At 33.4% G+C, this 11,935-nt stretch overlaps 1 protein-coding gene across 1 annotated transcript; it reads left to right on the forward strand.

The window, feature by feature from the left end:
- Positions 1-1,750: 1,750 nt before the first annotated feature.
- On the forward strand, positions 1,751-2,530 carry LOC124363751. Its single transcript, XM_046819013.1, has 2 exons — positions 1,751-1,956; positions 2,268-2,530. Exons 1-2 carry the CDS (start codon positions 1,812-1,814, stop codon positions 2,528-2,530), a joined length of 408 nt encoding a protein of 135 aa, XP_046674969.1. The 5' UTR covers positions 1,751-1,811.
- The last annotated feature ends 9,405 nt before the right edge of the window (positions 2,531-11,935 follow it).

The raw sequence follows: 11,935 nt of genomic DNA on the forward strand, positions 1-11,935 counted from the left end.
GCATATCTTTAGTACGAAATCGCATCATCGTATTAAAACGTGTAATAGTGGAATAATCTTCTATAAATTAAAATGTAAATTGCGTAGTTGTTATCTAAATATTGAGATGTGTTGCATATCTTTAGTACGAAATCGCATCATCGTATTAAAACGTGTAATAGTGGAATAATCTTCTATAAATTAAAATGTAAGTTGCGTAGTTGTTATCTAAATATTGAGATGTGTTGCATATCTTTAGTACGAAATCGCATCATCGTATTAAAACGTGTAATAGTGGAATAATCTTCTATAAATTAAAATGTAAGTTGTGTAGTTGTTATCTAAATATTGAGATGTGTTGCATATCTTTAGTACGAAATCGCATCATCGTATTAAAACGTGTAATAGTGGAATAATCTTCTATAAATTAAAATGTAAGTTGTGTAGTTGTTATCTAAATATTGAGATGTGTTGCATATCTTTAGTACGAAATCGCATCATCGTATTAAAACGTGTAATAGTGGAATAATCTTCTATAAATTAAAATGTAAGTTGTGTAGTTGTTATCTAAATATTGAGATGTGTTGCATATCTTTAGTACGAAATCGCATCATCGTATTAAAACGTGTAATAGTGGAATAATCTTCTATAAATTAAAATGTAAGTTGTGTAGTTGTTATCTAAATATTGAGATGTGTTGCATATCTTTAGTACGAAATCGCATCATCGTATTAAAACGTGTAATAGTGGAACAATCTTCTATAAATTAAAATGTAAGTTGTGTAGTTGTTATCTAAATATTGAGATGTGTTGCATATCTTTAGTACGAAATCGCATCATCGTATTAAAACGTGTAATAGTGGAACAATCTTCTATAAATTAAAATGTAAGTTGTGTAGTTGTTATCTAAATATTGAGATGTGTTGCATATCTTTAGTACGAAATCGCATCATCGTATTAAAACGTGTAATAGTGGAACAATCTTCTATAAATTAAAATGTAAGTTGTGTAGTTGTTATCTAAATATTGAGATGTGTTACGTATCTTTAGTACGAAATCGCATCATCGTATTAAAACGTGTAATAGTGGAATAATCTTCTATAAATTAAAATGTAAGTTGTGTAGTTGTTATCTAAATATTGAGATGTGTTACATATCTTTAGTACGAAATCGCATCATCGTATTAAAACGTGTAATAGTGGAACAATCTTCTATAAATTAAAATGTAAGTTGTGTAGTTGTTATCTAAATATTGAGATGTGTTACATATCTTTAGTACGAAATCGCATCATCGTATTAAAACGTGTAATAGTGGAACAATCTTCTATAAATTAACCTCTTAACGCCCACTGTGCCAAATTTGTCACATACCCATTTTATGCATGTAGTATAGTGTCAGAATGAAAATTACAACCTTAAATGCCCATTGTGACACATATGGAACTATTTTCAATAATTTACTGTACTGTGCTGTTTGCCTGGTGGCAGTTATGTGAACTACAGCCAGTGAGCAGATCTACCATACACAGTAAACACCAATTCTTCATAACCTCTAAGTCTTCATACCTGTATTTTAGCAGAAAAAAAGTAAGTACCCTTTTTATAAAATATGGTCTAGTTTACATAGTTAACTGAAAGTGTGTTACAGTAGTTTTAGTTCATAAAATATGTCTAGTTTATGTTTTATGATGCTTTTTAGGTTTGTGCCAAATTTGTCACATTGGGCACAACTGTAAAACTGCAGTTTTTTTCAGTTTCGTCCCAAAAAATGGCACATTGGGCATTAAAGTCAACCTACAAGCTTTTTGTACAACAATGTTTATTTTTGTCAGATGTCACATTGTCGACTAAGAAGACATAACAACACAACTTCGCTTTTACCCCCCGATGACAGTGAAGACAGTTTGGTGGATGACTCAGATGAGGATCCAGATTACACCCCTGGCCGTGACAAAAAGAACAAGTTAGCCTTATTTTGTAAGTTTATTTATACCATTAAATTCCATAATTAACTTAGTTAGGCTCATACTTACTAATCTAAATTTATATTCAATACTAATAGGCTATGTTCTGTTTATTATATGTCTTTTCTTGTTATGACAGCACCATTTTTAATGCACACGGTTAGGATAATTCAGATTATGTTACACTAGGCTGTATAGAAAATTGTTTCAGCGGTGCTGTTATATACTAGTAAAGACCTCAATATGTTATTTATTTTAGTGTGAAATACATACTTTTTGTGGTTTGAAAAAAAGCAAGGCAACAGCGAGTTTGTTTTGTTTCAGTGAACAATGCAGCGAGCTCCAGTGATGTCACAGATGAAGACGAAGAGAACATCCCTTCAACGTCTACAGCCACAAAAAAGAAGATTCCAAAAAAACCAGCACCTGCTTGGAATGAAGTGAATCCAGATAACAGTGAGAAACCTTCTCCGCCAATGCTAGAATTAAGTAACGAACATGTACTTCAGTCTCCAGTTGACTACTTCAAAGATTTTTTTGACAATGACCTTTTAACTTTGATTGCTACTCAGTTCAAACTTGTATAGTGTCCAAAAAAAATCCGAATAAACCCTTGAATACCTCAGAGAAGGAAGTAGAGCAGTTTATAGGCATTTGCATCTACATGAGCATTTATGGTCTACCTAGGAGTAGGATGTATTGGAATGGAAATACACGAGTAGAAAAGGTTGCACATGTTATGTCACGTAACAGATGGGAGGAAACTGAAGGCCAACTTGCACTTCAATAACAATGATCACATGCCATTACAGAATGATCCAAACAAAGATAGGCTATTTAAAATCCGCCCACTAGTTGATGCTCTTCAAAACAAATTCAAAAACATTCCTATTGAGGAACAAATTGCTCTGTGTTGATGAACAGATTGTGCCCTTCAAAGGCACATCTTTACTAAAAACAGTACAACCCGATGAAACCCCACAAGTGGGGATACAAACTGTTTTGTACTTTTGTGACAGCAAGGGTCTGATTCACAATTTTGAGATCTACACTGGTCGCATACTACCTGCTACTTCCCTACCTGACATTGGAGCTAGTTCAAATGTTGTTTTACGACTGGTTGAACACTTGCCTCGTAATGAAAACAAATTCTTAATCTATTTTGATAACTGGTACTCATCACCAGCTCTCTTAGTGACTCTAGCAAATATTGGTTTCCAATCCCTCGGGACCATTCGACTAGGACGATTTCCAGGCTGTTGTTGTTTTCATCTGACCAAGAAATGAAAAAGAAAGGCCGTGGGTCTTATGAGGAAAAAGAGGCAACAATTGATGGGGTAAAAATTAGGGCTGTAAAATGGTTAGACAATCGAGGGGTGTCTCTTGCGTCAACTTTTGAGTCTGCTTGCCCTATCAACCACTGTGCAACGCTTTGACTCTAAAGGTCGTGAGCAGTATTGATGTCACTTGCCCTAAAATCGTTACAACATACAATAAGTTCATGGGGGGAGTGGACCTTCTTAGATGGACTTTTCAGCTACTACCGAATTAATCTAAGATCTCGGAAGTTTTATTTGAGGGTTTTTCTTTCCACTTTGTTGACGTAAGTATTGTCAATGGATGGCTTCTCTTCAGACGAGACTGTCAACATAATGGAATTGCTAAGCAGGGAGTAATGGATTTGCTAGCTTTCCGGTGTGAGGTGGCCGAGTCTCTTTGTAACTTAGGAGCTGACCCAATAAAAAGAGGAAGGCCATCAACAGACAGGGTAGAGAACGAATTTTCAAAGAAAAAGAAGAAAGGTCCATGTGTCAATATCCCTATACCAGATGTTAGAAAAGATGGAGTTGGACATTGGCCATCTGTTGTCGAAGATAGGCAGAGATGCAAGCATCCCTTCTGCAAGCAGAAATCATCCATTATGTGTGAAAAGTGTAAAGTTCACCTCTGCCTAAACAAAGGAAAGAACTGTTTTTGTGGATTTCCACTTGTAAGGTGCTCCTTATACTGTGTAGTAATGTGTTTTACTTATAATTCTAAATATACTGTAATTATGAAGCAATATACTATTAGTTTTTTCTTATGTCCTGTTTACTTTCTCTAAAGTGCACTATTTTTCTCTATTGCCCAATGTGCCAGATTTGGCACTTACCCAAAATTTGGTTAAATAGTAAATTTAAAAAATCTGAAAAAAATTACAGGTCATCTAAGTACCATTTAAAGTAACTTTTAGCATAAAATAATTTTTTTTTATATACTGCATCATGTAGTGGGCATTAAGAGGTTAAAATGTAAGTTGTGTAGTTGTTATCTAAATATTGAGATGTGTTGCATATCTTTAGTACGAAATCGCATCATCGTATTAAAACGTGTAATAGTGGAACAATCTTCTATAAATTAAAATGTAAGTTGTGTAGTTGTTATCTAAATATTGAGATGTGTTACATATCTTTAGTACGAAATCGCATCATCGTATTAAAACGTGTAATAGTGGAACAATCTTCTATAAATTAAAATGTAAGTTGTGTAGTTGTTATCTAAATATTGAGATGTGTTACATATCTTTAGTACGAAATCGCATCATCGTATTAAAACGTGTAATAGTGGAACAATCTTCTATAAATTAAAATGTAAGTTGTGTAGTTGTTATCTAAATATTGAGATGTGTTACATATCTTTAGTACGAAATCGCATCATCGTATTAAAACGTGTAATAGTGGAACAATCTTCTATAAATTAAAATGTAAGTTGTGTAGTTGTTATCTAAATATTGAGATGTGTTACATATCTTTAGTACGAAATCGCATCATCGTATTAAAACGTGTAATAGTGGAACAATCTTCTATAAATTAAAATGTAAGTTGTGTAGTTGTTATCTAAATATTGAGATGTGTTACATATCTTTAGTACGAAATCGCATCATCGTATTAAAACGTGTAATAGTGGAACAATCTTCTATAAATTAAAATGTAAGTTGTGTAGTTGTTATCTAAATATTGAGATGTGTTACATATCTTTAGTACGAAATCGCATCATCGTATTAAAACGTGTAATAGTGGAACAATCTTCTATAAATTAAAATGTAAGTTGTGTAGTTGTTATCTAAATATTGAGATGTGTTACATATCTTTAGTACGAAATCGCATCATCGTATTAAAACGTGTAATAGTGGAATAATCTTCTATAAATTAAAATGTAAGTTGTGTAGTTGTTATCTAAATATTGAGATGTGTTACTTACCTTTAGTACGAAATCGCATCATCGTATTAAAACGTGTAATAGTGGAATAATCTTCTATAAATTAAAATGTAAGTTGTGTAGTTGTTATCTAAATATTGAGATGTGTTGCATATCTTTAGTACGAAATCGCATCATCGTATTAAAACGTGTAATAGTGGAAAAATCTTCTATAAATTAAAATGTAAGTTGTGTAGTTGTTATCTAAATATTGAGATGTGTTGCATATCTTTAGTACGAAATCGCATCATCGTATTAAAACGTGTAATAGTGGAACAATCTTCTATAAATTAAAATGTAAGTTGTGTAGTTGTTATCTAAATATTGAGATGTGTTGCATATCTTTAGTACGAAATCGCATCATCGTATTAAAAACGTGTAATAGTGGAACAATCTTCTATAAATTAAAATGTAAGTTGTGTAGTTGTTATCTAAATATCGAGATGTGTTGCATATCTTTAGTACGAAATCGCATCATCGTATTAAAACGTGTAATAGTGGAACAATCTTCTATAAATTAAAATGTAAGTTGTGTAGTTGTTATCTAAATATTGAGATGTGTTACATATCTTTAGTACGAAATCGCATCATCGTATTAAAACGTGTAATAGTGGAACAATCTTCTATAAATTAAAATGTAAGTTGTGTAGTTGTTATCTAAATATTGAGATGTGTTACTTACCTTTAGTACGAAATCGCATCATCGTATTAAAACGTGTAATAGTGGAACAATCTTCTATAAATTAAAATGTAAGTTGTGTAGTTGTTATCTAGATATTGAGATGTGTTACTTACCTTTAGTACGAAATCGCATCATCGTATTAAAACGTGTAATAGTGGAACAATCTTCTATAAATTAAAATGTAAGTTGTGTAGTTGTTATCTAAATATCGAGATGTGTTGCATATCTTTAGTACGAAATCGCATCATCGTATTAAAACGTGTAATAGTGGAACAATCTTCTATAAATTAAAATGTAAGTTGTGTAGTTGTTATCTAAATATTGAGATGTGTTACATATCTTTAGTACGAAATCGCATCATCGTATTAAAACGTGTAATAGTGGAACAATCTTCTATAAATTAAAATGTAAGTTGTGTAGTTGTTATCTAAATATTGAGATGTGTTACATATCTTTAGTACGAAATCGCATCATCGTATTAAAACGTGTAATAGTGGAACAATCTTCTATAAATTAAAATGTAAGTTGTGTAGTTGTTATCTAAATATTGAGATGTGTTACATATCTTTAGTACGAAATCGCATCATCGTATTAAAACGTGTAATAGTGGAATAATCTTCTATAAATTAAAATGTAAGTTGTGTAGTTGTTATCTAAATATTGAGATGTGTTACATATCTTTAGTACGAAATCGCATCATCGTATTAAAACGTGTAATAGTGGAATAATCTTCTATAAATTAAAATGTAAGTTGTGTAGTTGTTATCTAAATATTGAGATGTGTTACTTATCTTTAGTACGAAATCGCATCATCGTATTAAAACGTGTAATAGTGGAACAATCTTCTATAAATTAAAATGTAAGTTGTGTAGTTGTTATCTAAATATTGAGATGTGTTACATATCTTTAGTACGAAATCGCATCATCGTATTAAAACGTGTAATAGTGGAATAATCTTCTATAAATTAAAATGTAAGTTGTGTAGTTGTTATCTAAATATTGAGATGTGTTACATATCTTTAGTACGAAATCGCATCATCGTATTAAAACGTGTAATAGTGGAAGAATCTTCTATAAATTAAAATGTAAGTTGTGTAGTTATTATCTAAATATTGAGATGTGTTACATATCTTTAGTACGAAATCGCATCATCGTATTAAAACATGTAATAGTGGAACAATCTTCTATAAATTAAAATGTAAGTTGTGTAGTTGTTATCTAAATATTGAGATGCTTCAGCGTACAAGTACCATAATTTAAAATGTTCTGAGATTTTATAGTAACTGATTTCAGTAAACGAACAATTTTATTAATTGTATGTAAGAACATCTCGTTGTTTTGTTGTTTGTTTACAAATGAAAGTTAGATACTTTGTTAAATTTGTTTGCGATATCTGTTAAGTATCGAATTAAATATAATTACAAACTGTTTTGTAATCCTGACTCTCTGTTATGTGATGTTATCTTGACCTTGACAATATAAACATTCCCACTTCACTTTTCTCGACCTAGAAGGTCTTCTTACCTTCAAGATACAGTCTCGAAACTTAATGATTGACTATTTTTTGGGAGGAAAATATTCGTGTGAAATTGTATGTTTATTTAACCGGAAATTCCTGTATTGTATTTTTGAATGCATGATCACACACACACATCTAATAAATAAAAATTAATTCCAAGCAGTGCTGATAAGCGTTAATCTCGAGAACGGCTGAATCCATTTGGCTAATTATCTTTGATAAAAAATCGTTGAAATTCGAGGACGGTTTATGTCCAGAGAAAGGCCAATAAGGTTGCCTATTTTATAAATTGGAAAAATATTAATATTTTTGTTTTAAAACTAAATTTAACTGATCCTAAACTGTTATTGCCACTTTCAGTTTAAGTTCATAAAAGAGCCAACAAAATTTTGCTTACATTTAATGTACTACTAGTATGTTGAATGTTTGTTTTCTAAGTACAGAATCGCTTGAACCATGGTAATCGCTTGAACCATCCTTTACCGTAAGTACAAAATATCTCCGGACAATATCAATGAAATAACTAACTCTCAATCGAACAGTGCTTGATTTATAGTGATGCAGATATCAAAGATAAATATAATATTTAACTTTTTGTACTTATTGTGCCAGTGACGAATTTAATACACGAAGCAATTGTAAATATTATTTAAACACTGTTATATAACCAATCTTAATAAGCAAAGTAGTGAATGATCCCTCACAAGGTACTCGAAACTGGTGGGCGATCTTTATAGCACTGATAGTTCTGATATAGCGCTTTTACACTGGCTTAAAGAAAAAGGAGAGATGAACACTAGCATATTTCAGCGATAAACATTTTCTTAGACTAAAGTCCAAAAAGCAGCAAGACTAAAATCCTTATGACAGATTATTTTGAAATGATGCATGAAATCGGTAAGAACGTATCCCTTATACTAGAATTAATTTAATCTACCCCATAATAGGTATGTTAGGTCTACGTATGTGTGTACTTTACTTAATCGGGATACAAACACAATCCATACTATTGCACTGGAAATATATTTGTTTTTCTATAGAGTAATAATTTTATATAGTAATCTATATAGCTCCTAGACAAACCCAAGGACACACGATGATATAGTGAACAGTATCTTCACAAATTTAATATTTTTATCCAGTTTTTATACATATTCGTCCATAAGCGGAACTCTAAACGGTCGTCATCATATCGTGCGGGAAATAGTGCAATCGCTTGAACCATACTTTACCGTAAGTACAAAATACCTCCGGACAACATCAATGAGATACCTCTCAAGGCCCTTTCAATTCTTGGAAATCGTACACGAGGTCCCGTTGCCACTCATAGAGATAAGCGCACGCCGTCTGCTACCTTCTTATCTTATCTGGAGTGAATGCCTCTGCTATCTATGACCGGCACGGCGGAACTAACTGTTAAGTAACGATATCTAGAACTCACGCACTGTCTGATAGATTCACCTGCAATCTAGAAGATACTATTCCTGCACTTCATAACTGTGTTGAGAAAGTATCCACATAAGTTGAAGGTTTAAACATTGTACCTGTTGGGGCGTGTGTAGATTATCCCTACTATTGATTGCTTGTAATGAGCTTAGCACTTAACATGGACTTTACTCTTGAAAAAACAAAAAGTTGTAAAGATTGTATTGTTTTCAAGAAACATAAATACAGGGAAAGGGGGAGAATATGCTAATGGCGATATAAACCGGAGTTATCTTGGTCGTACCTGTGGAGCATCGTTGTGAACGGATTAATCAATAACAAAACTAATAGCTATCTGCAACGAGAAACATTCTGGTGATCACCCAAGGACTTTTTCACCTATCCCGTTAATAACATATCCTGGTAATATCTTAACGACAGATGTGAGTTGATATAGTGCCCTGCCATCCTCCCCACTAGTACCACAATTGATATGTGCTAAAGAGAAGTACAGCGTCGAGTGCCAGACCGAAGACACGCATTTAAAAACTAAGGATGAGTTAGTGGGTCGGATTAGTGAACTAACTAGTAGACAAGCTGGTTTGGTGGATAAGATACAGGAGTTGAGCAAACAGCTTGAAGACGCGAAAGTTGTGTTAAACAGGCACAGAGTTGTGAATGTTCAAGCATTGGCAAAGTCTAGTGTAATTAAAAGCGACTCGTCCATCCTGAGATAAATAACTACAGTCAGAAAACGTAGAGAATTGTGTTCAGTGTAAAATACCTCAAGATGGAACAGAAAAAAACAGTTCTACTACCCGAACAAGGGGGGAAGGAGGTTATAGCTGCCAAGAAAAATGCACAACACCATGAGCTTTTTGGAAATTAAAAACAGATTAACAGTTTTCCCCGAGGAAGAACAGAGTGAGTTCCTCCCATCAAACTTACAGAGGGGAATAAGAAAAGGAAAGAACTATTCAAATAAAAACACAATCCAAACATCAGTCGGTCTCGGTAGTGGTTCAATAAGACACGAATCCAGGTCATAAAGTTCATCGAAGAAAAATACTATTGAACTTGTAGATGTATATGGAGATACCCATGCAAAAAGTTTGTTAATCAAACTGTGCAAACATCTAAATAGACATTCAAGTGTGTTTGTTTGTGCAAACGCTGGCGCTCCTCTTACTGAAGAGGAAAGTACTGGCGTTCTAAAAAGACTGTGAGGAGTTGACATAAACACGTGGAGATAAGGATGCTGTTGTCATAATGGCGGGTTTAATGATGTCAGCACCATTCATGAAAATATCAGGTCACTAGCGAACACCGTGGTTGAACACCGACATGATCTGCCTCCTAATGGGCTAATTAATAAAGAGAAATTAAAAGAATTATTACGAAATTCGTAAATAATTAAATAAGAAAGAGTACCTATTGTGGACGTTAGTACCTTCAGTAGAAAATTATTCACAAGACATGGCTAACACCTAAAATGGACATGGAGGCGACACATCCTCCGGCAACTGGGGGCTGCGGCCGTGCAACGGTGAGGCCAGACCGACAGCATCGTCGACCTGGGATCCGGCAACGCTTCCAACATTAATGATCAAATACGGACTTATGTTATTGGACATGAATATTATCCGTATTTGCCTGTAACCGAAAATGATGATTCCGATTTTTTTGTGAAAACTGGGGGCTGCGGCCGTGCACCAGTTGGAGGTATTCATAGAAATTAGATGAGTTAGACAATTTTGCTCTACTTTAATTGCAAAAGCAGGTAGCAGTAAAGGGCCTCAATGACTCAATATTTGATTTTTTTTTGCTTAAATGGAGCAGCTGTTGATTGGCCTATTAAGGCATAATCAACGAACTATAATATGTGGGGATTTTAACTTGAACTGTTTAGCAAATAATGAATCTCATGTTACATTATTAAGCATTTTTCTCGTTTAACATGAGGGAAATTTTAAACCAACCGACAAGAATAACTGTAACCGTGCATCTCTCCTAGATAATGTTTTATAAATGTTCAAAGCAACATCCGCGGAGAGGTGACATTTAATGAATTGTCCGACGATCATTCTCAAATTTTGTATCTCATCACGTGTCAGAGGGTGGAAAGGGTTTCTGTTCTAAAGCGAGTGTTCTTCAAGAACCAGATTCAAACTTTCAAGTCCATACTCGCTTCAACGGATTGGTCCATTTTATCAAAATTAGAGGATGTGAATTCAAGGTTTGAAACATACATGAGCTTAATTAATAACGCTTTTTCAGTCTCCTTCCCGTTAAAGAGTCGAGGCCTCAACAAAATACAAGGGGGTTTTTGAGTCTGATTACAAAATTAAGAAGATGTGCAAAAACAGAGATCAATCAATAATTTTGATTAGGATTTTGGTGATCCAGATTTGAAACGCCTTCTCAATCGGTGTCTCACTATTCTGAGGTATCTTGTAAGTTCAGTGATCATCTGTGCCAGATTCCGTCAGTGGGAAGCTCTCACCCTACCCGACTAGGCACGGCACTTAGCTTCGTACTCCCTCACATCGTTTGTCCCTGCACGAGACTAGGGTGATGTACTACATGTATGGTATGATATTTATACCATGAAATGGTATTTTTATTTTAACGGTATAAAGTGAACTCGATAGATTATTGAGCTTTTCGTGTCTCACTCATATTCGGTTAAATTCTCGAAGAATTGCGCGAGGGACAGTTTACCAGACGTCTCCAGTTCGAATATTTTTATATTGGACTGCTGCAAGATCAAATTGCACCTGTTTTTTTTATAGTTAAGAGTATTTTATTGGTTTAGATTTGTATTGTTTAATTGTATGGACAATAAACAATAGGTAATGAGTAAATATCAAATGCGTTTAGTGTATTCCCTAAACTATTATAATATAAACAGCCCAATTAAGAACAGATATATTATCCAATACTAACGTGGAAGAAGATTCTGATGAAGATCTACATGGTAATCCAAGTGATCAGAACTTAATAAACAGTTGTTATATCAATGCTCGCAAATTTACAATAGTAAAAAATCTAAATATTTTATTAATAAGTATAGAAACGTAAAGTATTGTGTTCTATACATCACGTTCTTTTTTTACTACACTAAATTTC

This window comes from Homalodisca vitripennis, chromosome 5 (genome assembly GCF_021130785.1).
Source record: "Homalodisca vitripennis isolate AUS2020 chromosome 5, UT_GWSS_2.1, whole genome shotgun sequence".
Classification (NCBI taxonomy): Eukaryota; Metazoa; Arthropoda; class Insecta; order Hemiptera; family Cicadellidae; genus Homalodisca; species Homalodisca vitripennis.

What these genes read in the sequence shown, in the direction of transcription:
- LOC124363751 (XM_046819013.1), top strand. Translation starts at nt 1,812, where the DNA reads ATGTCACATTGTCGACTAAGAAGACATAACAACACAACTTCGCTTTTA. An exon ending in GAACAAGTTAGCCTTATTTT is followed by an intron (nt 1,957 to 2,267) that starts GTAAGTTTATTT and finishes GTTTTGTTTCAG; the next exon opens with TGAACAATGCAGCGAGCTCC.